Genomic DNA, 26,421 nt, shown 5'->3' on the forward strand with positions numbered 1-26,421 from the left:
CAGCATGCCAATGTTGCATGTCTCCCGCTGTTCAAAGTATAGTTCCTTTACTATCACCTGTGAATTACGTGGATGCACTTTTCAGGTACTTCTTCACTTTACTCCTCCCTATGGATCCTTTTCCATTCAGTGTCAAGAAACTGCTTCCAACTGGCCCTGGCTGCCAGGATTCATTGCTCACTCACTGAATCTCCAAGCTTTCACTTTAATGTTTTCAATTATGCTGTTCCTTTTGCTCATCATGACAATGAACATGCCAACATAGCTAGTTTCCTTCACATCCAGTCCCAACCCCTTTATATTAATGTATATAAAGAACTTGAAAACAAATAGGTTTCTGTGGCCACTTCCTATAACATCGATAAATACAGCCTGGTTGTTTCCTAGCTTGCCGCATTGTTTTTTAATAGAATTGCAGAATCACAGAATGATTTGGGTTGGAAGGGACCTTAAAGCTCATCCAGTTCCAACCCCCTGCCATGGGCAGGAACACCTTCCACTAAACCAGGTTGCTCAAAGCCCCGTCCAGCCTGGCCTTGAACACTGCCAGAGGTGGGTCATCCACAGCTTCTCTGAATAACCTGTTCCAGTGTCTCACCACCCTCGTAGTGGTACAATAGATAGAACATTTAGAGGGTTAACACACTTTATTCTTTTATCTGTAGTCACACAGTGATGCAGTCAGTAAGTTCAAAACGACACTGCTGGTGAACAGGTTATTGAAGAACTGTCCCTCAGGGGACCTCCTGGCCTTGTCCCAGCTGCCCGCAGCAGCCTTTGCACTGCAAACAAACTCGATACCGCAACGCCTTGTGCTAGCAACTGTCCTAGCTGCTGTGGTGGACGGTGCCCCGAAGATTCTTCACCTGCCTCGGAGGGAGAAAGCTCAAGGAAAACCTGCTGGAGAGACGTGCGAGGACTGGCTGCTCGTACCCTTCTAGCTGTGCGAGCCCCCTCACTAGCCCCCCGGCGGCTACCCCCGACCCCCGAGCCGAGGATCTCCTCCCCAGGGACGAAGTCAGACTGCGTCCCCCCGCTGCCCCTCCCGGAACGGGGTTTCAGCGGGGAGCTTTCAGAGGCCCAGGGGCCTCCACGGCCGCCGCCGCCTCTCGGTCCCGGCGTTGCCCGAGGCCGTTGCTTGGCGACGCTGCGCGTTCCTGACGGGGCCGGATCGGAGCATGGCGCAGCCCCCACCGGCCTCTTTCTTCGGGGCCGTGGCGCCGGGAAACCCGGTGGTGGACAGATTCGAGGCCGAGCTGCGGGACGTCCTGGGCTTCCTCCGGCGGCTGCGAGGCGCGGGCGAGGCCAAGCCGCAGCAGCACAACCTGCACCGCCACGGGTAGGGGCTGCGCCTCGGCCCCCTCGTCGCTCCCCGATCCGGGAGCCACTCGCCGGTCCCACCTGCCCCTGCCTCAAACACCCCTTCCTCTACCGCTCTCCGCCTTCAGCCCCTACCCTGCGGCCCCCCATGGGGTCCCTCAGCGCCGGCTCCCTGCAGGTCTTCCCCTCCCGTCGCGGGGACCTCCTGCCCTTTTCCTCCTTCCCAGCTCCCTCCTCAAGCCGCATCCCACAGAGTCCCTTCCCTCCCGCTCCCTCTGGCCTGGGGAGCGCTTCATCACCTGCCTCAGCTTCTCCGGCAGTGTGCCAAAACACCGGCAATCCGTTTCTTTTATTTGTTTGTTTGTTTGTTTTTTAAACCCCCAACATCTGAACGCCTCCTTTTTCTGCACTTCCTAGAAGCTAATGCTTTAGGGGAAAACCACAAGGTGATGCGGAATTTGGCAGCACCACTGTTGGCTGTGTTGGAGCTGCCTGAGCTTTCCAGGAGGAAAATCCCTTCTCAGTGCTGGAGCAACTGGCAGCCCACCAACATGTGCTACTTGCTGCGTGTGAGGGTGAAAACTTGTGGGCACGTACATGCCTTTAAAAGATGCACTCCTTTCCAGTAGGGCTACGTGAGGATAACACCACACAGCTCTTCTTGTGCATATGTCTATGTCTATGTTGGTATATCTTTATACACATTGATGCAGGCAGAACATATGGCAAATATAATTGTGTGTATTTGTTTGCTCGCATACATGCATATAACTGGGTATGCATAAATCTAGATTTTGTAATGCAGTTAAGATAGAGCAACTGGCATTTGTGTATGATTCATAGTGCATGCATATGTCTTTCATAGACTGTGCATTTCTCATGTAGCTCTCCCTACTGCATTTAGGTACATTAAGAGGTAAGAGTTCAAATACTTTTTTAAGGTACGTGGTTGATTTTCTATTTTATTATCTGAGTGGTGCTCTAAATTTACAGGTCTTAAAAAAAAAAATAAAGTTTCCAAGCTTATCAAAATTTCATTCAAGAACAGCACTGGAGTTAGGTTACAGCATGGTTAGCTCACTTGGATGCAGCTTCTACCCTTACCTGTTTCACTCAGAGCTTTCCTAGATGTAGTTCACAAGTGACACTTCTCTAAAGGAGCTGTAGACATTTCAGGAGGTACTCAGATTCTGCAGCCAAGCTTTTGTCTGCACTGGAGATCTTTCCTTATCTAAGCAGCCTGGATTTCTAATTTGTTTATGTGGTATGTTCATCATCAGGTCTAGGCTTTTACCTCTAGTGGTTTGAATCTCAGTATGGCTTTTTATGTTGCTTCAGCAGCTTCAGTGCTTTGCTACTTTTAAGCCTTTCTTAGCTTCAGAACTTATTTTGCTTTAGCTGATCTGTATTCTTACTTTGAAAGTTGTTCTCTCTAGTCCCCTTAGATGAAGGAACACCACCCAGCTGCTTTAGATGCCTCCAGAATTACTGATAATGAACACATCCGTTCTATCTTGTACACATTCATTGTATCTTATTGTTGGAAGTTGGGCATTCTGCATCTGATATGTTTGCAATGTCATACCTAAGTTACCAGTTTCTGTGATCACGATCTCAAAGCTTTTCTTTACTATGCCCTCTGGAGTGTTTTGGCCTGAATAGGCTGTGTCTTACTCAAACCGGTATTTTGAAGATGTGACATGTCCACACATAACTTGGTTGGCATGAGAGCATTTTCTCATCCAAAGAATTCTGCAGTGTTCATCATGGAGATGAGGACTGATGCTACGTGTATCTTGATCCTAGAAGTCACTGGTAATGATGATCCATACCAAAATTACAGGGCATTGAGAACATTGCATAACATAAAGCTCCCAGTAGCTCTGCATCCTCTGGCATTCTTCATTTGTATAGGGCAGTATGGCGGTAGAAGAAGACTGGAGTTCTGATTACTAGCATGTGTTCAGGCAGCTAGGAAAGTCATGAGTATTTATTTGTGATGTGAAATTTCAGGGTTGTTTCTCCCTTGCCTCTCATTGTTTGATAACTCAAAATTGGGGTGTGTGCTGCTTACAGAACCAGCCTTAGTCTAGTTGTTCCTATGAATTTCTGAAGGTAATGGCTGTTGCAGATGCTTTCCTAAATGCTCTAAAGACCTCTTGCTGTGTCATTTGTCAAGCTACTTTTCCTGGTATGGGTTGAGATCAAAGTGTTCCTGTTATTCAAGGAGCAAGAACACCAGCTTCCACATGGCAAGTATGTTTAGTTTAGAAAAAGAAAATTGTCAGCTTTATTCCTTCAATGCTGTCAGTCTTTGGTGTTGATAAGTCAACAGTAAGGCCATAATTTAGGCACTTACAATGTTCCAATGTAAGAAAAATTACTGAGGACCTGCCCTGTACTGTAATCATGAATATTTTCAATCAGAAGAAGTAGCAATCAGAAGTATTTTTTCCTCAACTAAACAAGAAGTTGTTTTACCCTATTTTCTTTTTTTGCAATCAGACCATCAAAGGATTACATTGAACTAGTGATTTTGTCTCGTGTGGTTTAACCACCCTTATTTAGTAAGACTTCTTTTGATCAGTATCAGAGAATCCTTTACTACCTGTAGTAAAGACTTTTTATCCTTAAGTGTAGCCATGTGGGCCTTATCCTGTGCACACTATTATGGGTTCACCTTAGGGAGAAAAAAAATATTCATAGAGTGGTTGGAAATAAAGAAACTTAACCTCTGAGATGCAGCAACCCAGTATTTTTTTAAGAATTCACTTGCTTAACTTGTTATGCTGGTGTCCTACAGCCTGTTTAAAGGAAAGGCTGATGAGCTGTTTGGGAAGTATCTCACTCTCCTACTTTGTGTGAAAGAAGAATTCCTGTGCAATGAAATCACTTGTAGTTGGTCATGGCCTTGTAGAAGAGATGGTTTACCTTATCCTTTGCATTGCAGTTGAAAGTCTACTCAGATTCGTCACTATTTCACTAAACTAGTTTATTACAGGTTTGTTACTTGTTTTTTACATCTAAGAATCTCAAGTGTTCAAAATAAAAAAATGAAAATGACCTTTACTGGTGACTTGCTAGCTGATCAGTCTGAAAGAAGTTTATTAGTCTCTCCTTCCAGACCTTTTCACAATTCTTACCATAGTTACTTTACAGCCTTACAACCTGATTAATTACAATTTTTTTTTTTTGTTTTCTTCTTTCTCCCTCCTCCCCACCCTGTAGTATCCATCAATCCTCTTGGACTCTGGAAGTAAGCTTCTTCCAAGTCCAAAGGAGCACTGCTCAGATGCCCGACAGATTCCTTCACTTTGGAGCCTCTTTGCAGATTTCTCCCTACTAACTAGAGTGGGATACTTCTCTCAGTATAAGAAGTCAGTGGCCACCCAGGCTGTTAATTGCTTATGGATGGGCTAGGAGGGACTCATTGCCTATTTGGAAGGTGCTCTTCATCAGACTGGGCTATGGTTTCCTTTAAAAACATAGCGCCTCAGAACGTTTTATTCAGATTGTTTCTTTTGGCCTAGTTTGTGCTGTTACTGCATTTTTCCTTTAGGATAAACCTCTAGAATGTCCTGCTTATTTCTTTGCTGCTTACTTTCAAGAACTAAGAATTGTGCTGAGACGATAACTTCTAGAAAAAAAAGGTTTATGATTGTTGCAGTTCTTTGGTGTAAAGATCCTTTTGGCAGGTTTCTTATACAGCCATTTGTTTCATCTTGAAATGTGAAGGTGGCTTGCAGATTTCTGTATGCAAAAAATCATGTTACTTGTTGTTCTTTTTTTTATTGTGAGTCTTCTTATAAGCTAAAATGAAGAGCTGTCTGGAAGACTGTGAAAATGGGTTCCAAGTTCCTGAATGTTAGAAAACAGTTTAAGAAAGTGTCTTGCATTCTGGTCTACCATCACTGTCTTAAAAGGTTGAGAAGTTCCAGCTACCTCACATTAATAAGCATAAGGTTTACATGTGAGAACTCAGCTAGAATGTTATTTTCAAACATTAATTCCTCTCTCTTCAGTTGTTTTCCTTCCTTATAAACTGCTACCTATGAATAATTTAACTGTTGTGGTTTCACAAGGCACTCTTTGCTGAGGTTTCTCTACAAGTGACTTGTTAAGAGAATAAATGTAAGAGACACCTGGCACCGTGAACACTCTCAATGCTACTAATAATTCAATAAAAGGATTCTTTTCTGAAAACTCCAGTTCTGCTTGTCAGTCTGCCTGATCAATTATTGTTTGTTCAGTTTGAATATAGCTTTCTGAAAGAAGTTGAGGGTGGAAAAAGGTGTACATTGAGAGCACTAGACCAACAGTCAACAGTCAGTAAGGACTGTAATATTGCCATGATGTAGTCAGTTCCTCTACAGAGAAGGCAGACTGCTTACAAGCAGTTACCATTTATGGGAGGCTTACTGGTTCAGCCAAATAAGTAACTTGTCACACAGTCATCCTTTAGGACTACTGTGGCTGGAATAACAGGCAGAGGCAACAGAAGAACATTGCAACTATCACGTTTAAATCTATGTAACAAATGTATCATTTTTTTCTCTCTGAATCCTACCCTACATGATTTAAAATTTCTGAGCATTTCATGCCAAATGCAGTTCATGCTAGAGGCTTTCTAATGACTTTCTTCTTTTGTGATTCATGGTATAGGTCTATAACCATGAGCCCTATAGCTCTGTACACCATAGCTCTATATGGACCTATGGCTTATTCCATGGCTACCTGTTCCCAAGTTTGCTGTTACCTGACATGCATTGTTGTTTTGTCATCTTTGTTCCTGCTCTTAACATTTGTAGTTTCCAGGCAATAATCATTGTGAGCTGCATTTCACTGAGTTTCTTTAAAATGGCAAATTGCTTCTTCAAGCAGAGCCACTCAAATAACTGGCTGAAAGGTGGGACAGATTTTTTACTTGTCACCGTATTTGAACAATGCAAGGGGATTAATACTAAGACATTTTAATAAGAATTTACACAGGAGAAAATTCATCCCATTTTAAATGTGTGATAAGAACTAGTGACAGAAATGAAACCCAGAAATGTCCTTGGCTGCCTGTTAAATCCAGTTTTCATGATCACTTGTTTTGAAATATGTAGAGGTTCAAACAGATTTGGAAGAAAGGGGTTTTCACAACTTGAAGTTTTCCTGATTTGTTTACTTGTTAAGGCAGGTCTTCTGCCAGTTTAATCTGAAACCTTTTCTCTTGTATCTTTTTTAGAGCAAATACTTTGTTTAATATTTGGATCAAATATAAGCCTCGATTGCCAGAATGGTATTACAATGAAAAACTTCTGAAAGTTGGTGATTCCCTTGCTCAGATCAAAGTAAGTAATATGAAAACAGAAAAGGCTCCATCACAGTCTTTATTTTATTATGTTTCTATGCTACTTTAATTTTTAATCATATTTTACTGGAAACTATTTAGAAAGTAGTAAAAGCTTTTACAAAATAATTCCAGTGAGAGTTGGTGGTTTGGATCTCTTTCTTATTATTGTAAAATTGCCCTGATTTTTAAATATTTTTTTTTATATCTGTATTTTCTGTGCACCCATAGCCTTTTTAAATACCCCAGAAACCGTCTTTAATATTTGTTTGACAGAGTACAGTGTCTGTCTGTGCCTTCAGATGCTGCTTAACTACAAATTGATGATGATAGAGCAGTGGTGGTTTGTTCTGCTGAAATGTCAACTCTATGCTCAGTTAACCAAATATGAATTGAATGCAAAGAGTTGTCAGGAGAGGAACCGAGAGCAAAACCCAGAGTGCAATTACACATCACACAGCTCATATATCAATGATGCTCCTGTACCTTGAATTCTCTGTGCTGTTCTTGTCGCCCCAGAAAAGGTAAATCACAACTGAAAAAGATTCAGGAGCTAGGCTATTGAAGACTTTGAGAGTATTGGGAGTGTGTTTCACTACATGATAACTCTATTTTTATACTCTTACTTCGTCATCTGTTACTGGCTACTGTTGGGATACTGGGCTAGTGACTATTGGTCTTGCTCAGTAAGGCTGGGTTTGTGTTATATTCATACATAATAATTGTCCTTTGTGTCTACTGGAAAGTAAGCTCTCAAAGGTGTGCCACTTATTACCTTGGTGATATTTGTGTCAGAAGATCATGTTGTAAAATCTGGGGCTTTCAAGGGTAATTACCAGACAACACTCAGGAGCAGGTCAAAGATGTACAGTTGAAAGCTAGTTGCAAGTCATTCCTATTAAGATTGAAGAAGGGTGTGTGGTCCTAAGTGATACAGTTATGAAGCAGAAATGTTGAAGCATTACAGAATTATAGGCTATTTTATTATGAAGGTGCAGTACTTGAGAAGTTGCTTGAGAAAATACACTTAAAGTTTGTAGAGAATTAGCATAAACTAGAGTAAGGGACAGCTCCTAAATAGATGCTATCCGCTTAACGTTATTTCGTGTTTGAAATCATAGAATCATAGAATGATACATCAGTGGCTTTTTCTACTTTTTGCCACAAAAATATTAGAAGATACTTATTTGGTCAATAATAATTTCCTAGCTTAAAACTCTGGCTGTTTAGTCCGTCTGTGTTCTGAGGTAGTCAAGTATACATTTTAACCATGTCCTTTAGTCTTTCAGGCCTATTTCAGACATAGATTTTTGATATTAGTTTTATAAAAAGTTGATTGTAATAGAAAAATTATATTTATAGCACAAAATTTTCTGAAGGTCTATAATCAGTAGAATTCTTCCATGCTTTTGGAAAGGTTTCTGTAACTTCTACTTAGTTTTTGAACATAATCATAATAAAAATTAATCGGCTAGACCAAGTTCATGTTTTTTTTCAGAATAGGAATATTGAATTTCAACATGCCTCCTCCCCTGGAAAGAAAAACAGATAATTAAAATTGTTTTTAAAGTTAAAATATTTTTTTAAGAGCAGTCTGTTAACTTTAGCTTTAGGAAAGCAGTTAAATGCCAATTGTCACCCGTTTTCACCCTTTTTCATTCTGTGCAGCACGTGGCACTATTAGACTCCCTCTTTTCCCTAGAAAAGAAGAGGGTATAAGTGGAAATGTATCAAGATAGTTTGAGGGACCATCCTTTGCAGGAACACATCCCGTGAAACTGTTCTTCCACTTTCATGTCCTTCATGTATGGAATACAGAAAGGACAAATGCTATTTATACTATTCATGCTATGTATGGAAAGTGTATATATGTGGCTACTAGGTGAGCTTTTCCAAAGACTATGGCGACAGTATGAGTGTCAGGCAGATGTTACAGAGTCTTATATTTCCTTCACTGCATCTGCCCTAAAGCATTCTGCAAAAGTGGCCTGCCTTCTGCATAAAGATCAGCAAGCTGAATTTCAGCAGCACTTAATACTCACTGTTAGGTTGAAGAATGCATATGGAAAAGTCAACAACATTATAACTGAAGGCGTAAGCTCATGGTGTAGGTTTAGGAATACTAACAGAGATTCTTAAGGAGGCTTGAATAACTGCATTGTTAATAGGCCCTTCATTACCTAGGCATTTTCATTCATGTTTCCTCAAGTTTTCATAGCTTCTGGGCCGTAGGAACTGCTTGGAATATGACATAAAACTTTCAGGGCCTGGGAACTTCTTCTCTCACAGCATACGCAGGCTATTTCAAACATATCAAACTGCTCTCTGTACTTTTCATTGGCTTCTCATAGCACAACTCGGATGTAATTTGGCACTTACATTAAAGGTGCTTAGTGACTTCACCATGGACTGCCTAAAAACAATCTAGAATGCTGAGTAAAGACTAATGCTTGCAACATCAGTCCTCTAGTGTAAGGTGGTTTTCTACAGTAAAGCTTTCAATATAATTGAAAAAATTGTTTTGATGGCCAGCCTAAAACTTTGAAATGAGGTCTCTTTGGAACTCCCATGTTTAAGAGCATTGCTTTAACTTTACAAGCCTAGTTTTCATTCCCTCAGTTTTTTCCCCTGAGAAAATGAAAAAAAAAACAACTATGAGAAGGATGTTAGTTAATGTATTGCTGGAAAGATGAATGGGTTGTAACACCAAGTTCTGTGTTAGCTGGGGTAGATGCTATGCCATAAATACCCTGGTGTGGAAAAACTACTGGTGATTATTTTAAATTTTAATCTATCTTTGTTATATGATACTTAATGATGCCTAGTCTTGAAAAATGAACTATTGAATATGAGTAGTCAATGGGTATGCAGCAACTTAACTTTCTGTCCTCTTATTTTTTAATGCCTTCTCACTTTAGATGCCTTCCTATTATACATCTGCTGGCTGGATGGACACACCTAAATTCATTATGTCATCTATCTGGAAATTAGTTAGCCCATTAGTCACCATACTGATCATTACTGACTCATTTTTTATCCCTCCTTCTCTGCCTGTATCTGCTTGTTATCTCTGATCGTATACGTTTATTTTGAACTGCTTGGGAGAGAAATTACCTCTTTTTTTTTTTTTTTTTTTTTTTTTTTTTAATAATTAGTAACTAGCTTAATGGTATTCCAATCCATGACTTTGGATTCTAAGAGTTATAACAGCCTGAATCATAGTACTAGGTTACACAAGTGACTGGCTGTCCATGGCTGTCCATGGAAAGTAAAAGTTTCTGTATATGGTTGCTGCTTTCACACAGCAAAGAGGACAATAGGGCCATGTGAGTTAGACTCCTCAGATGATTAAAAATTCAGGGTGTTACATGGTAGTAGGAATTTATATTGAAAAAGTGAATACAAGGAAATACTTTCAAATTTTCTGTGATTAAATATGAAAGATATGTATGAATACAAATTAGTTACTTTTCCCCTCAGAATTTATCACAGCTGATGTGTGTGTGCACTAGAATTAGTGAAGTTGGTAGAGAAGCCTCCAGATAATCTTTGCTGCAGGAAGTGGAGAAGGTGATTCAGTAAATGGCACTTCCAGATCTGAGTCAGAGCTGAACCATAGTCTCAGCATGATGTTAAGAGTGGCTCAATATGCTGCTGCAGAGCTCTATTTTGAATGAGACATAAAGCTCAACATCCTGTTTGTTAACAGTTCTTAAAGATCCAGTGACAATTTCTGGTCTATTAATGCTGACTTCTTGGCCATATGTAAATTCAGGTTGTCACTTGTTTCATTCTTTTTTAGTTCATTGTTTTCTTCCTTTTCTCTTCCTCGTTGCTTTTATAAAAAAATGGCTTTGACATCAGAGAAAGAGGGCAAAGAGAAGTACATATGATTTATAAAGCTCTACGTTATGAAGTACTTTTCTACTTTTCTCAGAAGTATAGTATCATTATCATTACTGTTGCAAAGCTGCAGGACATTCCAGGAACCTTTTGAGTTTATTACATTAGCCCAGGATTATACTTTACAATTGTTCTATGATATGTCATCTTTATGATTAAACTAAACAGAAACTCCCAAACCACAAGGTCTTCTTTAAAGCACTTCAGCCTTTCATATGGTGAGTGTTCACGTTTGAAATTACATGGTGGAATGTTTGTATGAAACTTTAGTGTTTTACTTCCTGCTGCTCTTTCGCATTGATACTTTTTAATATAAAGATAATAAAAAATAACATGTTTTATAGAAATAGAAATGTATTATACAAGCTAGAAAAAGAACATTATTTATTCTTCAGGAGTATAAGATGGCACTTCTACAGTGCTATGGAAGATATCTTCAACAGTTCATTTCTGTGCACCTTGATGATATGACAGATGATGTACATCAATTTAAATCCACCTTTTTTCCAAATGGTTTCAAAGACAGAAAAGCAGCTCTTACGGTAGGTTGTTTGCTTGTTTGGGGTGGGTGGGGGGTTTGGTCTAAGACATTCATAGATTCAAAATAAGTAGCCTATTTTATCTTCCACAGATATACTCTATGCTAATTAATATTAACTAATCTTCAGTAGTTTGTTGATATGGATTGTACTGATATTTAACAGCCATGTGTATGGTATGAACATCCAGAGTTGTTGCATGTTTTTAGGGGGATTTAAGTGCTTACGCTTTGGTGGCGTAAGCCAACTACTATCAACTTAATGTTAAAAAGACAACTCTTTCTAACTGTGTTGTTCTGTAATTGTTTACAGCAGTTTTTGCTCTGAAACAGTTGCTGTTAACCACTCTTAGAATCAGGATATGGGTAAAATTTTGATAGGTGTCCTGCAACTGCAGAAATTTCTGTATGGTGTGATCCAAGAACAGGACAGAGTACAAGAGAATTAAAACATTGTACTGCAATTTGGACCATAAATGTGCAAAAATATGGCATGTAAAAAAAGCTCATGACATAGTAAAAAGTGTCATTGCGTGACTATCAATAGCTTATTTGCTCACTGTGAACAAAGAGGCAGAACTATTCAGTAATAGTTTTGGCAGTACTCTAAGCTCTGTGAAGCTGAGTAACCTCAAGAGTATGTTGGCATTCTTTTGTGTTAATTGCCTATCAAGGTATGGGCTTGCAATTTATCATTTGTTATCCATGGAGGAAAGTGTTTCTGTAGGTGTAGTCTGTATGTTAGATTTTACCTTAAGCAATTCTTTGCTGAGAAGCTGTATTTTCAGTATGGGGTGATTATTTCAAAATAAGCTAATGCAAATTATACTGTGATCCAAAACAACAAAAAGAAACTGTAGGGATCTCCTCTGTATTGAGCTAATCAAATTCATATTCCTCTAGTCAGAGTTAGATTGTAAATAGGTGTTTAGTGAGGAGAAAAAAGAAGTTTGCTTAAAAGCTAGAAGCAGATGTCATGTTAGAAGAGATACTCTTTTTATATTATTTTTTGTTTTTCAAACATAGTTCAGCTTCCTAGAGAGAATATGATCAAAGACTATGTTAATCCATTTTATTTTTTGCATTATTTGTATAAATATATAAATATATTTAATAAGTAAATTTGAAGTTCCAGAGATGGTTTCTCCTGTTTTCTATTTGTCTGCCTAGACCTTGAATCAGTCCTAGTGCCACATGTTATCGTCTATACTAAAATGCCTGTTCTAGCACTTGGCCTTGAGACACTGAGATACCCCTAGATTTTTGTATATGAAATCTAGTTTGACAATAATCTCTACAACTGGAAGTTGATAATGATAATATGCCAAATTATTACATTTAAAGGCAGGTTTCTGTGACTATCTTCTGATTTTTAATCAAAAGGAAAAATCAAAGGAGGAAATCAAAGTTATTTCAAGACTTGAAATTTCCAGTTTCAGTGAATTTACTGCAAAAAAGAATACCATTTCAAATATTATCAGGTTAGTAGTTTTCTGAGATGTTGATAGGTACTGACTGGCTGTGTCCCACTTAGATCTTTTTATCACATATTGGTTTGCTCACATGATACTGCACTCCAGGCAAGACTGAGATCACCTCATGTTAGGTATTACAAGGAAAAGAAGGAAAAATGCGTCTGTAGAAAAGAAAAGCAATGGATGAGAGTGAGAAATAAGGTATCTGTGATACAGATGGAGAAGTAAAGCGCAGAGAAGTTAAGCCTTGCCTTAGTTTACAGCAAGCATCTACAGAGAAGCTAAGGATTAAAGTCAGATTCTTTGAATATCAGTTTAATGCCTTGCTCATAGTTTCTGCCTAGGGCCCTTTCAACAGCCCTAGTGCACTAGGTTTATTTGCATCCTGTGATGCAGTGGAAACTGACTGAGGCTAATGGTACAGCAATCTTAAAGCTTTAGCACTTTCTCCATATTTCAATGTGCCTTTCAATGTCAAGCTGTTTTTTTGTTGTTGTCGTTTTTGTTTGTTTGTTTTCCTGGATACTTGATCTTTTTGTATTCACCAATTTGTTGTACTTCGCTGATGTGAAACTGATACATGCATGTATTTGAACTATGTAGATTAATGTTATGTATGTTTCCATGTATTTTAGTTCCATGCTTTGCAAGAAAGAAATGTTTGCATTTATCAGATGGTTTGCAGCAGTGACAGAAATCTTCAGAATCAAGAGTCCCTGAAGACTTGCTTCAGTGTCTTGTCCTCAATACGACTCATTATGCAAGTGGCGCTACCTCAGGAAAATTTGTGTTGGCTAATCTACAATGGTACCACAGGCTTTTTTACGTTCCTTTGCTAAGCAAATTTGTGGAGGGAAACTTTATTCTTTAAGGTCAACCTAAGGGTCACAAATAAATCTCTAGCTACTCTTCCATCACAGTAGGGATTTTGGCAATTTTATTTTTTTTTTTTAAATAAGGGATTTTTAAATTGAAGTTTTCACATTGTATGCCTTTTCCAGGTGATCTGTTGAAAAAGTAACAGCTTTTTCACCATTGCTGTGGTTAGAATGTAGTAGTAAAATGAAATCTAAGAGCATAACGAGGGCATTTTCTGAATGAACCTTGAGTAAAAATAACCCCAAACTCTCAGGATTTTGTTATCAATAAAATGTTCATGTTAATGAGTTTGTTTTTTGTTGAAAAGAGGATTTCAGATATAAAAGTAGAAAATGATTGTCTGACATTACATCTTCGTGTTTTTTAAATGATCTTTAAGGCTAGAGTTAATAAAACTTTTAAAAAATACCCCATGTCATACAAGAATTTAAATCTCTGTAGATAATTTTAGTGTGCTACTTTTAAATGCTTGAATTAAATAAAAAATAAAAAGAGGAAAAATGGAGTTTTCAGGAACTAGATACACAGAGATTTTTTTTTTTTTTTTTATATTTTTCTGATACTGCTTTGAAAGGCAATGTTATTTAGTCAAAATCTGCTGTTACTGATTTGTTGTGCTATGGTCAATTGCTGCAATGTAAGTTGGGGAGATGATGTGTTTTTAATTTAATGTTGGAAACTTTACTTTCTCCAAGCTATAACTGGTCAAAGTTCATATCCTTCTGTTTTGCTGAGAATGCTGTTGCCCTCAGTCCCTACTTTTGAGGTGTGGCTTTTGTTTGTCTGCTTCTATGGGAGAAGAATTAAAATCAAAACATACTCTCCTGCCATTCCTAAGTCCCACTACCTGTGTGTGGGACAGATCTCTGTACCAAGCCTAGCCAATAATCTAATCTAATTAGAAGTAGTCAATAACTCAGATTTTCCCCAGTTCCTGAATATTTTTCTGTAGTTTCTGGCAATAAATTCAGTGACTTGTTACGCATTTGACTGATAAAAAGAAATCTTCCTAATGCTTGCTCCATTCTTGCTTATTGGGATAATAACACTCTTCTAGCTATGGCAGTTGACATTATTGTGCCTCTTGCTGCCACCAGTGTCTCTTTCTGAGAGATTCCCCCATTACACCCCACCTTGAACTGCAATGTCTTTTATATTTCTGGGGCTGATTTCTGAAAAGAAATGTTGTGACATAGCCTAAATTAAATATTTTTCTGACAGGATTTTATTTGTAAGTCACTTTGATGTTCTTGAAAAGTATTCACAATCAATTTTCTTCATTTCACAATCATACTTAATATCACATAATAGTGGTGGTGTCTGCCAGGACAGTGCCATGACAGACTTAAAAGAATCATGTAAGGTAAGGTCTGTGAAGAGAGGTAATTTTTTTTTTAACAAGAGCCTGGCATTTGGATATAAAAATAAGACTTTTCTCTCTATCTGTTACTTAACAAAAAAATGCTAGAGTGCATGTTTAAGATTTCATTCTTTAATTATACTACTTCATTGTGTAGGTACTTTTTAAGCTAATATCATCCAAGAATTTAATGCCTTCGTCTTCTCTAATTTGAAAGTCATTATAGAAAAATAATTAGTTTATTTTTTAGCCTCTGGAAATAACAACTCAGATATTAAAAAAAAAGTTTCAGTTTGTTAGCAGAACAGTTTCATGTAGGATTATAGAATTTACCTAGGTTTTATTAATTTTGATTTACTTTTGCAGGTACTGTTCAGATTTACACCATATGCAGACATTTGATGATGATAGGTCAGTCTGCTAAGGTATGGCAAAATAAAATGCACCTGTATTTTGCATAACACTGTACCCTTTTTCTATTTCATTGTCATTGTCAATAGTAGCACTTCATCGCCTGCAAAATGGCTGCTTTTTAAGCCCTCATGCCTTCATGACTCTGTTCCTTTCTCAGCTGTGGAATGGAGTCCAGCATAATATCTTGCTGAGATGGGATATGTTTCAGTGTTCTGTATCAAATCCCAGGAATTGGTCTTTTGTTTCTTACAGTGTGGAAATGTACTGACACCTGGTGGCTAGATTTTTAGTTGTAAATACTTGATAAAAATGACCTTTCCCTTCCCCCTGCCCTTTTTTTTTTTTTTTTTAAACTGTGAGTGTAATTTTTGTTTGTCTTAGCTGTACTTTCTTCTCCTAAAACTTGAGCACAGTTTGACTAGGCCTTAATCCAGGAAATTTTCTTATCTGTTATTATATTAGTCTTTCATTGAGCAGGAAGGATGTATTTTTTTTTGTCTTTGAATGTATTATATTGAAATCAGAAGTGATTTAGCACCTCCTTTTATGTTTTCAGGCTTTTGCTATACATGAAACAGGTGGATCGATTGTAGGTATTTCAGATTCTTTAATTTAGGACAAAAAACCTGTATGTTGACTTAATTTAGGACTAAGGAGGATTGCAGGAGGAATTTTTTGTAGTCAACAAAACATGTTTAAATTAATACAATTTCTGTGATTTTTTTTTTCTCCCTTTTAATTTGTCCCACCACGTGAGATAAGTCTTTTTATGTGTCCTTCAGTAATAGGAAGTGTATTTATATAGGTTAACATGCATTCAGTTTGAAACTGGATTTCTTCAATACAGGTCCTGGAATACTTACTGTGGGCCAGTGTATGTATGGAATCATCCACTGCGCTCTTATCTATGCATTATTTGACGTGGAGAACCACCCTATATACTGCAGTTTCTCAGTGTTATTTTGATTGTCAAGACAGCATCCATGGAGAGGTATCTTGATTTACCATATGTAGCATTTCAGATGCAATCAAATGGGAAATGAATATTCATTTAAATATTCCTGCTCTTATCATATAATATGAATTTAGAGTTCTGCCTGTGTTCCGAAATTTAACTGCATAGTGAAGGTGTGTTTCCACATGTAAATCATAGAATCATAGAATAGTTAGGGTTGGAAAGGGCCTTAAGATCATCTAGTTCCAACCCCCCTGCCATGGGCAGGGACACCTCACACTAAACCATACCACCCAAGGCTTTGTCCAACCTGGCCTTGAACACCGCCAGGGATGGAGCATTCACAACTTCCGTGGGCAACCCATTCCAGTGCCTCACCACCCTTACAGTAAAGAACTTCTTCCTTATATCCAGTCTATACTTCCCCTGTTTAAGTTTGAACCTATTACTCCTTTTCATGTCACTACAGTCCCTAATGAACATCCCCAGCATCCCTATATCCCCCCTTCATATACTGGAGGGCTGCTATGGGGTCTCCACGCAGCCTTCTCTTCTCCAGGCTGAACAGTCCCAACTTTCTCAGCCTATCTTCACACGGGAGGTACTCCACTCCCCTGATCATCCTCGTGGCCCTCCTCTGGACTTGTTCCAACAGTTCATGTCCTTTTTATGTTGAGGACACCAGAACTGCACACAATACTCCAGGTGAGGTCTCACAAGAGCAGAGTAGAGGGGCAGGATCACCTCCTTTGACCTGTGTGTTACATTCCTTTTGATGCAGCCCAGGATGCGGTTGGCTTTCTGGGCTTCAAGTGCACACTGAAGCCGGCTCATGTTCATTTTCTCATCAACCAACACCCCCAAGTCCTTCTCCACAGGGCTGCTCTGAATCTCTTCTCTGCCCAACCTGTAGCTGTGCCTGGGATTGCTCTGACCCAGGTGTAGGACTTTGCACTTGGCATGGTTTCACTTCATGAAGTTGGCATCAGCCCACCTCACAAGTGTGTCAAGGTCCCTCTGGATGGCATTCCTTCCCTCCAGGGTATCAACCAAACCACACAGCTTGGTGTCATCAGCAAACTTGCTGAGGGCGCACTCAATCCCACTGTCCATGTCACGGACAAAGGTGTTGAACAAGACTGGTCCCAACACCGATCCCTGAGGGACACCACTCGTTAGTGGTCTCCAGCTGTACACTGAGCCATTGACCACAACTATTTGAGTGTGGCCATCCAGCCAGTTCTTTATCCACCGAGTGGTCCATCCATCAAATTGATGTCTCTCCAATTTAGAGACAAGGATGTCATATGGGACAGCTTTGAATGCTTTGCGCAAGTCCAGGTAGATGACATCAGCTGCTCTACCCCTGTCCATCAGTTCCGTAGCCCTGTCATAGAAGGCCACCAAATGGGTCAGGCAGGATTTCCCCTTAGTGAAGCAATGAGTAATCATTTCAAAGTTAAATGCAACAGCACTCTTTAATATAATCATACTCATAGATTTCTAGCATTAAGTAGTTGCCAGCCCTCATGAATACATACAATAGGTGTTTTACAAAGGTTTTTGTTTTTGTTTTTTTTTTTTTTCAGTTGTTGATGATTCACTGCAGCAGTTTTCAGCTGTCTGAATTCAAGAATGAGATGGCAGGGGGGTTGGAACTAGAGGATCTTAAGGTCTTTTCCAACCCTGACTATTCTATGATTCTATGATTCTAAAATTAAATACCGGCATACAGAATATGAAAATAGAATTGTTTGGGTTTTTTCCCTAACATTTTGGACAGATATTTGCTCGGCGTGGTCTCATTAAAATTGATGAACTGAAGCAACTGGAAGTTCTCAGTTCTTCGCTGGAAAATTCAGAAACAAACAAGATTTTTAGAGAGGCCACTGTAAAGGTATCATTCTTCAATTCATTATAAACAGGTAGAGTAGTTACAATCTATATGAACAGAACACATAACACAGTTATTTACTTACTTCTCCCTTTATGTCAGATGTCAGTAATGATATTCAAGAGAGCAGTATATGAACCCAGAAGAAAGCAAAAAACTGACTTTCGACCTAAGTTAAGAGTTACCCTGAAAGAAACAAAAAACGTAAGTCTAACATTTTGTATAATTATCTCTGTGTTTACTATTTGCATGTGATGAATATGTGATATCATTTTGCTTAACACAAATGATGTTACTCACAAGGAGAAAGATTTACTCTTTCAATATCATAGTTAACATAATTTATTATTAAAATTCAGAACAAACTAGAAAAAAGGGAATATGAAGTAATTACTACTTTGGAAAATACTGATTTTTCCTAGCTTTTCAACCATAATTATCAACTATTTTAGTACTAAAAATAAGAGAAATATTGTTCAAATTCTTACCAAGTGTGTGCAGTCCTAAGTTTATCCTGCTCTGCTAAATTACTGTGTAGATAAAGGGGTACTTTGAAAAAAAGTTAACCATGTTTTCAAAGTTTTCTGTGCTTACATTGGGAAGTCCCTTAAGTCTTGAGAGATTGAAGACTACTTTTCTGCAGGTTACTATGAATTAGAGAAAGGCATCGAGGATATGGAGTAGACCTTTAAGAAAGTAATGAATTTCTTCGAATTTCACTCTTTCCTTTTATTCTTTACAGCCCATATAAAAAAAAAAAAAAAGCTATTGGGATAAGAATTATAAATAAGCAAAGAAAATGCTTTTTGTGAGTACATTGTCCCTTTTTTCGGTCAGCATGCGAGCTTTAGTATATCAGACTTTGGAAGTTGAGTTTATCTTTATGCCATTATGCTACTATGTGGGTTTGTAATGGTTGTGCATGTTACTTAGATTGTATGATCCATTTTTGGTTATAGGTTTATAAGTCTTTTGGATTTAAGACCCTTCCTAGATTCAGGACTGTAATGATGGAATAGAAAGTTTTCATTTTGATTTTATTGTGCCAAAGGGGATGCTTCTGTCTGAGCAGTTGTGCCCTTTGTGATAGGCAGAAGGTTGTTCTTCTTTCCTACTATTTGCAAATGTGATTTAAATGAATTTAATTCCTGCAGTTTTCTATAGGAAGCTGACAGAGAGAAGTGACTGAAAGTGCTAATCAGCAAGCTCCCAAAGCCACATTCTTTCACTGAGTAACATTGCCTGCTGATTGGGATGCTTTGCACCTGGGCAAGCAAAAGATTGTGATCTCTTTGTGACACCATCTTGTCATAAAAAGCATTATTCTGTGTAATGCTGTTAGCTGATGGTGATTAACTATAGATAGTTTGGTTTTATGTAGTAAATTATTTTATTTTGCAAACAATATGTTATGAAGAATTACTGTTGCAGTATCATAGGCCTAAAGATATTGGCTGCATGGGACTTCTGGAAGTCATTTAGTCCAGCTTCTGATTTGAAGCATGACTTTTGCCAAGATAGATCAAACAATCTTCACAACCTTGAATGAAGGAGCTTCCCTAATCAGTCTAGATAACCTTTTCCAGTACCGCCCTACCCTCCCAATTAACACACTTTTCCCATTGCCCAATCTGTAAGACATTCCTAGTGCTTTCGGAGTCCTGAATTGAACTCATCTAGTCCAGTTGAAAGTGTGGCCATTACTACCTGTTATACTACTCAGAAAAGAGTTTGGCTTCTTTACTAAGTCTTTTTCGAGTAGTTGTGAATAGCTATTAGGTCACCCATGAGCCTTCTCTTTGCCAGCTAAGGCTTCCTCAACCTATTCTTTTACATTTTGTGCCCCTAATCATTTTGGTATCTCCATGGATTTCCATGGGACCCTGTTTCTTGACATCCCTGTTACACAGAGAAGCCTGAAAGCATACATAGTACTCTAGGTGGATCTTCATGAGTTCCAAGAAAGGGAAGAAAATAACTTCTCAGTGTGCTGTACACTTCTCCTAGTGTAACCTATGCACTTTGTGTTCTTCTTGACAAGACACTGCTGGCTCAAGTTTAACAACCAGGTCTTTTTTTCGTACTGCTGTTACTCTGAAAGTTGATTTCCAATGTGTATAGTTGCATTCCTCCCCAGATGCAGAGCTTGGCACTTCTCCCAGTAGAACTACTTCCTCGAGTTTCACAAGGTTTCCTTTGAAAGGACTTCCATTATTCTTTAATTCTTATGATGTAGATACAGATCCATTACATATATACCTCATAATACAATGGCAAAATTGAGGAATCTCTTTGCATTTTTTTTTTTAGATACAAAAGGAAATGGTGCTAAAAAGTGATATCTTTGCAACAGTTTATCTGATGCTAGAAAAGATTCAGACATTCAGAGCCGAATTAATATGTTAAATCTGGGGGAGGGTGGGGGGGTGTCTGTTCATAATCATTGAATTTGTTTATAAAATACTTTATAAAAACATGTACTGCACTAGGTACAGTAAAAGACAAATAATTTTAAATAAGAATGATGTATTTTCTGTCTTAAATAATTAATATTGGTACTGCTTTAAATAATTATTTCTTTGCCATTAGTCTATATTATGTTGTTTTTTTAAAAAGAAAATTGGCTGTATTAGAATGACTTAACAGAAGCATCTGAGATAGCTTACTTGAACTGCTTATGGTTAATAGTAAAATTATATTGAAGTTTGTCTTGGGTTCTTGATCCTTGTGAGATCAAGAGAAACAACTTTGACAGCCAATAAATCATCATTGTGACGAGTGACTATTAATCCGAAACAATGAATGCTTATCACAAATATGGTTAGACACATCTGTCGTTATCTCAACCCTTCGAGCCCCACACTGGGCACCAACAAGAACTGTCGTGGTTTAAGCCCAGGCTTTAAATCAGAACCACGCAGCTCTCTTGCTCACTCCCCTCCCTCTTCCCCCTCCCCCTGCCCCCCTCCCCCCCCCGAAGTTGTTTCTCTTGATCTCACAGTTTCAGCATACCGTACCTTACTTACAGTCGGTATTTGCTGTGTTAGTGTTTATCAAGTGGGGAGCTTGGGCTAAGGTTCTTGTCTCATTGTACTTTATGGTAATAACTTGTGATACAATAGAATCATTCATCATGAAACTGATCTGGCTTATGTTCCCAATGTAGTCACCACCTCTATGCTTTGGGAAGTATATAATAGAAGTGTTTAGCAGCTATGCATCTTTTTTCTCCTTCTCAGGTGGTCAACATGTGAAGGAGACATTCTCTTACCCTCCCAGCCCCCCCCCCCCCCCCCCCGACTGTTTGCAGCATTGTTTGAGAGTTTCAAAGTTTTTGAATGGCCTTTAAATACCCTTGAGACCTGTTTGCTGATTGTGATGGGGGTTACCATGTTGGCATGCATACAGAGTGTATTTTGCCCATGACCATTTTGTCTGATTTCAAGAGTTAAGCAGAGTCAGGTTTGGGTCTTGTCTGGGGTTAGACAATGATATCGGAGGACCAAGAGATTTTCCCCGAGGCTGGACAGCCATGAGTGGCAGGGTGTGTGGGATAGTATGGGCAAGTACCTAGGTCAGTGGGCCCCTCCAGTGCTTTGGAATTTCACCACTGAACAACTGCAAAATCCAGAAGAATTAGTAAAACACTTAAATGAGGTGTGTGGTCATTCTGGCCATACCAGGGATGGACAAATCACGGCAACGTGCTGGGGCTTGGCCTGTGCTTACAGGGCTTTGTTCAACACTATCCAGCCCTTCAAAAGGAAAAAAAATGTCCCTGGATCTGAGGGCAAAGCAACAGACAGTGCAGCTACTCCAGCTCCAAGCACAGCACTGTACCAGCTACTCAGAAGGAGAAAAAAATGACTGCTACTGCTGAACCCAGGACAAAATTATACCAATATGTTGCAGATGTGATCTGACTGTATTGAACACTTCTGTTACAGAAGTTATTCACCAAAGCTTTTTAAAAGATTATCTGAAACTTTGGTTTCAAATCATTGATTTGAATTGCAATTAATATTACACAGCTGTGTGGACACCACAACCGATCCATTCCAAACCTCACTTACTGGAAATTGTCCATTATCCAAGACAGGGCCAAAACCTCAATATGTGCAAGTGTGTGTGGTTTGCACATATAAAGGTTCCAGCCAGCTTTCTCTAGGTCAGTTGATTCTGGAAGAATCAACTTAAGTCTTCTGAATGATAATCAGCTAAAAGTCTTGCTGAACATTTAGGACATTAGGAACTCAGCTTTCAAATAGGGTGCTTGTTCATCAGGCACCCCTCCTGTTACTAGGAACCTGTGTCTGGCACGTAGCAGGATCAGATCTCCAGAAGCTTAAAGAATCTTCAGTAATTGATATTGTTCTGCAGTGTCTCTTTGACATTCTAACAAAGCTGAATGCCTCAAGTTAACAACAAATAGTTTAAAATTATACTGTTCTTACCTACCCTGAAGTCTTTTACTTCTAAAATGTGCTACAACAGTTTTCATTACCTTATTTAAGAAGGAACCATATTGAATTTTCGTATTTGTTTCTGCATGCCTTTTGCAGTTTTACAAGTTTCCTTGAATGATGTAAAATCTGAAAGCACTGTTTAATACTTATTTCAGAATATTTTGTAGGTTTAGTAAGTATTAAGTAAGTGCAAATATACAGGACATTTGTTTTTGCCTAATGTTTTGACTTTCAAAACATTTTCTTTTTTTAATTATTGAACATGTCCAATGCAGTATAACAGGTAGAACAGCTGTATTTACAGCTCAGTCCAGCATGTTGCAGAGCACATTATGCATAGACTAGCAAGGAGCTAGACAAGCTCTTCCTTGTCTTCTAGTATGTATGCAGTAGAATTTGTTTTTGTATTTAAATCACCTTGAAAAATGGAAATAAGCTAGTCTATTTAGCTTGTTTGCTTTCACTTTGAGGTTCTTCAGCATCGATATGTTTGTTTTCTAAACATGAAAGAAAATGTTTATACAAAAATATTTTTAGTAGTAAATTAATTCTGTAATTAATGTAATTAAATTCATGTAATTCTGCCTTTAACAAAGGTATTTAAACAAAACCTGCAACCTGTTTTTAGCCTGAATCATATGTGATATATATTGCTTTCTGCTTGCATACATCTGATTACTAGATTGGGCTCAGAAAATAAAAATCTGCAGTGTGGGGAAAAAGATATTTTGAATACAATGACACAACTTATTTAAAAAAAAAGTATCATTTGCATTGAAATTTTCTAGTCTGCAAACATCATTATAATATTTATTTAGAAAAATCTTGAAAATTTGGTTTGAAGTTACTTTGCTAGGAAAATGAGCATCACAGAATGGCTGGGGTTGGAAGGGAACTCTGGAGGTCATCTGGTCCAGCCCCTCTGCTAAAGCAGGGCCATGTAGAGCCAGTTGTCCAGCATTGCACCCAGTTGACTTCTGAATATCTCCAAGGATGGAGACTTCACAAACTTTCTGGGTAACCTCTGCCAGTGCTTGGTCACCCTCAAAGTGAAAATATGTTTCCTGCTCTTTAAAAGGAACCTCAAACATTTCAGTTTGTGCCCATTGCCTCTGGCCTTGCCACTGGGCCCCACTGAAAAAAGCTTGTCTCTGTCTTCTTTGCACACTCCCTCCCGGTATTTATATACATTGAGGAAATCCCCCTGAGCCTTGTCTTCTCCAGGTTGAACAGTCCCAGCTCTCTCAGCCTTTCCTCATAGTACAGATTCTTTCTGGTTCCTTAAACATCTTCAGGGCCTTTTGCTGGACTCTCTTCAGTATGTCCAGGTCTCTCTTGTACTAGGGGCCCCAAAACTGGGCACAGTAGTTGAGGTGTGGCCTCACCAGTAGAGGTGAAGGATCCCCTGCCTTGACCTGCTATCCATACTTTGCCTAATGCAGGCCAGGGTACTGTCAGCCTTCCTTACTACAAAAGCACATTGCTGGCTTATGTTCAACCTGGTGTCCACCAGGACTTCTAAGACTTTTTCTGCCAAGCTACTTTCCATCTGGGTACTGGTACTCCTGCAGGTACCGGTGCATGGGTTTGTTCCTTCCCAGGTACAGGACTTTGTGTTTCTCCTTACTGAATGACATAAGGTTCCTATCAAGCTGTTGAGGTCTCTTTGGTTGGCAGCATGATCCTCTGGTATATCAGCCACTCCTCCCAGTTTTGTGTCATCTGTAAACTTGCTGAGGGCTATGGAGACACTGTCAAAGGCCTTACTGAAATGTAGGTAGACAACATTCACTGTTTTCCCCAAGTCTATCAGGCAGGTGATTTCCAACATGGAAGTGTATCAAGCAGGTCAAGTAAGACTTTCCCTTTGTGAATCCATGCTGCCTACTTCTGACACTTTTATTGTCCTTCATGTGCATCAAAATGGTTTCCAGGATAAGCTGCTTCATCAGTATACGATATTAACTATCTTTTGTGTTTCATTTTACTCTCAGCAGAAATAATTCTTCCTTCTTTGGAAAAGACAGATAGTTATATAACTATATATAACTATATATATATTTATATTAATGGTGCTCACTTATATAGAAGTTATTTGAAAACAAAAATAACCTGTTAGCTTTTATACTCTAAATGCTGTTAGATATTAAATAGACCGGTCTTTTTTCATCAGGTACACATCTGAGCTTGCCTGTAAGTATTAATTTGGAAGCCAAAGTAAGGGATGTGGAAAGAAGGAAATCGCCAAATTTTTGTTTAGTTAAATGTGCCTAGCAAACGATCTAAAGTGTTTTTATTTAGGAAAGCACCAAATAAAATGAAATGTTGATGGATTATGAGCAGCCTTTTAAAGTGCTTATGTCTGCTACTGGTTTGATAACCATGTAAACAGAGCACTGAAATAAAATTTTAAAATATTTTCTTATATAGGTCATTGATTTCTTAGCTGTCAATAGTGCAAATATATTTTTGTGTGTTTTGCTCTGTATTTTTATATTATGCTGTTTGAAAGGTGCAAGTGGGGGAATATGAGAGTGCTTTGTTTGCACTGCAGTGCTGAGCATCCTAATATTTCTCTGATTCTCTGTGTTGAATGTGGCTCTTTGTGGCCAAGTCTGTGTCATTATAAGGAGAGATCTAGGTGGCTTTATGCGACATGGCCTTAATACTCTCACTCATATTTTCTACTGAATTGTTATTGAAGTAAAATGTCATGCATCACTGCATCTGGTTGCTATGAAATTAAGGCACTTCTTAAGTACTGGACCCACTCAGCATGAGTCTTTGCTGTGCCTTTGAAGAATGAAATTCAAAACAACAATATGTTTTACAGCATATTATTTTCTGTTTTAAATGTGTACTTACTTTCTGGTGGCAAACTGTTTTGAAAGAAGTCTTGCTCTATTGTAACTCAGTTGAGATATTACAAGCCTTACATTACCTTTTCTTACTTAGTTGTCATGGCCTCGCACTACAACTGAACAGCTGCTGACAGAAATGTTTGACGGTGTTGCAGCTCAGTTCCTTGCCATCCTCGAAGCTCTGTCTGATAGTAGCAGGGGTGTGTGTCACCCTGTTCCACCTCTTCCAGATGAAATAGGAATTCGTGAAGTCATTGCAGAGCTGTTTTTTGCAGGCCTGGAAATCCTCTCAGGTAATGGCATATGGTAGCTAAAAGGGTGTAAAGGATTTCGGTGAGGAGCCCAGACCTCCATTTTGTTTATTTTTTTTTTCTTTGGTGTAAAATAAAGAGCTTGCCTAAAGGCATGTATTTCATTTTTAACCGTAACACCTGTAAAAGCAGGCAATCTTTCTTATCCTCACAAAATTTAAGATAAAAATCTGGATCGATCTCTGTTATCTATTATAGCAGTAAAAATCTATACTATTTTTTTCCTATTTTTTCTGAATACAATGGAATTAACTTTCTTCATAGCAGCCCACACAGTGCTGTGCTTTGCATTTGTGTCTAAAACAGCACTGGTAACACACCAGGGTTTTGGCTATGCTGAGCTGTGCCTCTCAAACCCTCCTCCCCACAAAGACGAGTGCACAGGGGGTGTGCATGAGGCTGGGAAAGGACACAGCCAGTACAGCTTACCTGAATTCACCGAATGGCTATTCCATACTATATGACATTATGCTCAGCAGTAAAACCTGGGGCTAAGGGAGAGGTTGGGGGGGACATTAGTGGTTATGGTGTTTGTCTTCCCAAGCAACTGCTAGACATCCTGAGTACGTGCTTTCCAGGAAGTGGCTGGATATTTGCCTACCTATGGGAAATAGTGAATAAATTTCTTTTTTTGCTTTGCTTGTGCAGTTTTTTCTTTACATATTAAACTGTCTGTATCTGAATCTTTTCCACCTTTTTTATCCTCCTAT

At 38.7% G+C, this 26,421-nt stretch overlaps 1 protein-coding gene across 4 annotated transcripts in view; it reads left to right on the forward strand.

Moving 5' to 3' along the window:
* The first annotated feature begins 1,085 nt into the window (after window positions 1-1,085).
* Window positions 1,086-26,421, forward strand: part of CFAP54 (cilia and flagella associated protein 54) — a 115,639-nt gene continuing 90,303 nt past the window's right edge. For all 4 annotated transcript variants that reach the window (XM_057425127.1, XM_057425135.1, XM_057425143.1 and 1 more), the window contains exons 1-9: window positions 1,086-1,339; window positions 6,551-6,656; window positions 10,954-11,100; window positions 13,207-13,378; window positions 15,177-15,235; window positions 16,072-16,215; window positions 17,963-18,076; window positions 18,176-18,277; window positions 25,495-25,693. In XM_057425127.1, coding sequence (XP_057281110.1) covers window positions 1,179-1,339; window positions 6,551-6,656; window positions 10,954-11,100; window positions 13,207-13,378; window positions 15,177-15,235; window positions 16,072-16,215; window positions 17,963-18,076; window positions 18,176-18,277; window positions 25,495-25,693 — 1,204 coding nt within the window. In that variant the 5' untranslated portion in view covers window positions 1,086-1,178. The remainder of the gene's footprint in view (window positions 1,340-6,550; window positions 6,657-10,953; window positions 11,101-13,206; window positions 13,379-15,176; window positions 15,236-16,071; window positions 16,216-17,962; window positions 18,077-18,175; window positions 18,278-25,494; window positions 25,694-26,421) is intronic.

Source organism: Pezoporus wallicus, unplaced genomic scaffold (genome assembly GCF_028554395.1).
Source record: "Pezoporus wallicus isolate ANWC-B61680 ecotype Strahan unplaced genomic scaffold, APGP_CSIRO_Pwel_v1 scaffold_3294, whole genome shotgun sequence".
Classification (NCBI taxonomy): Eukaryota; Metazoa; Chordata; class Aves; order Psittaciformes; family Psittacidae; genus Pezoporus; species Pezoporus wallicus.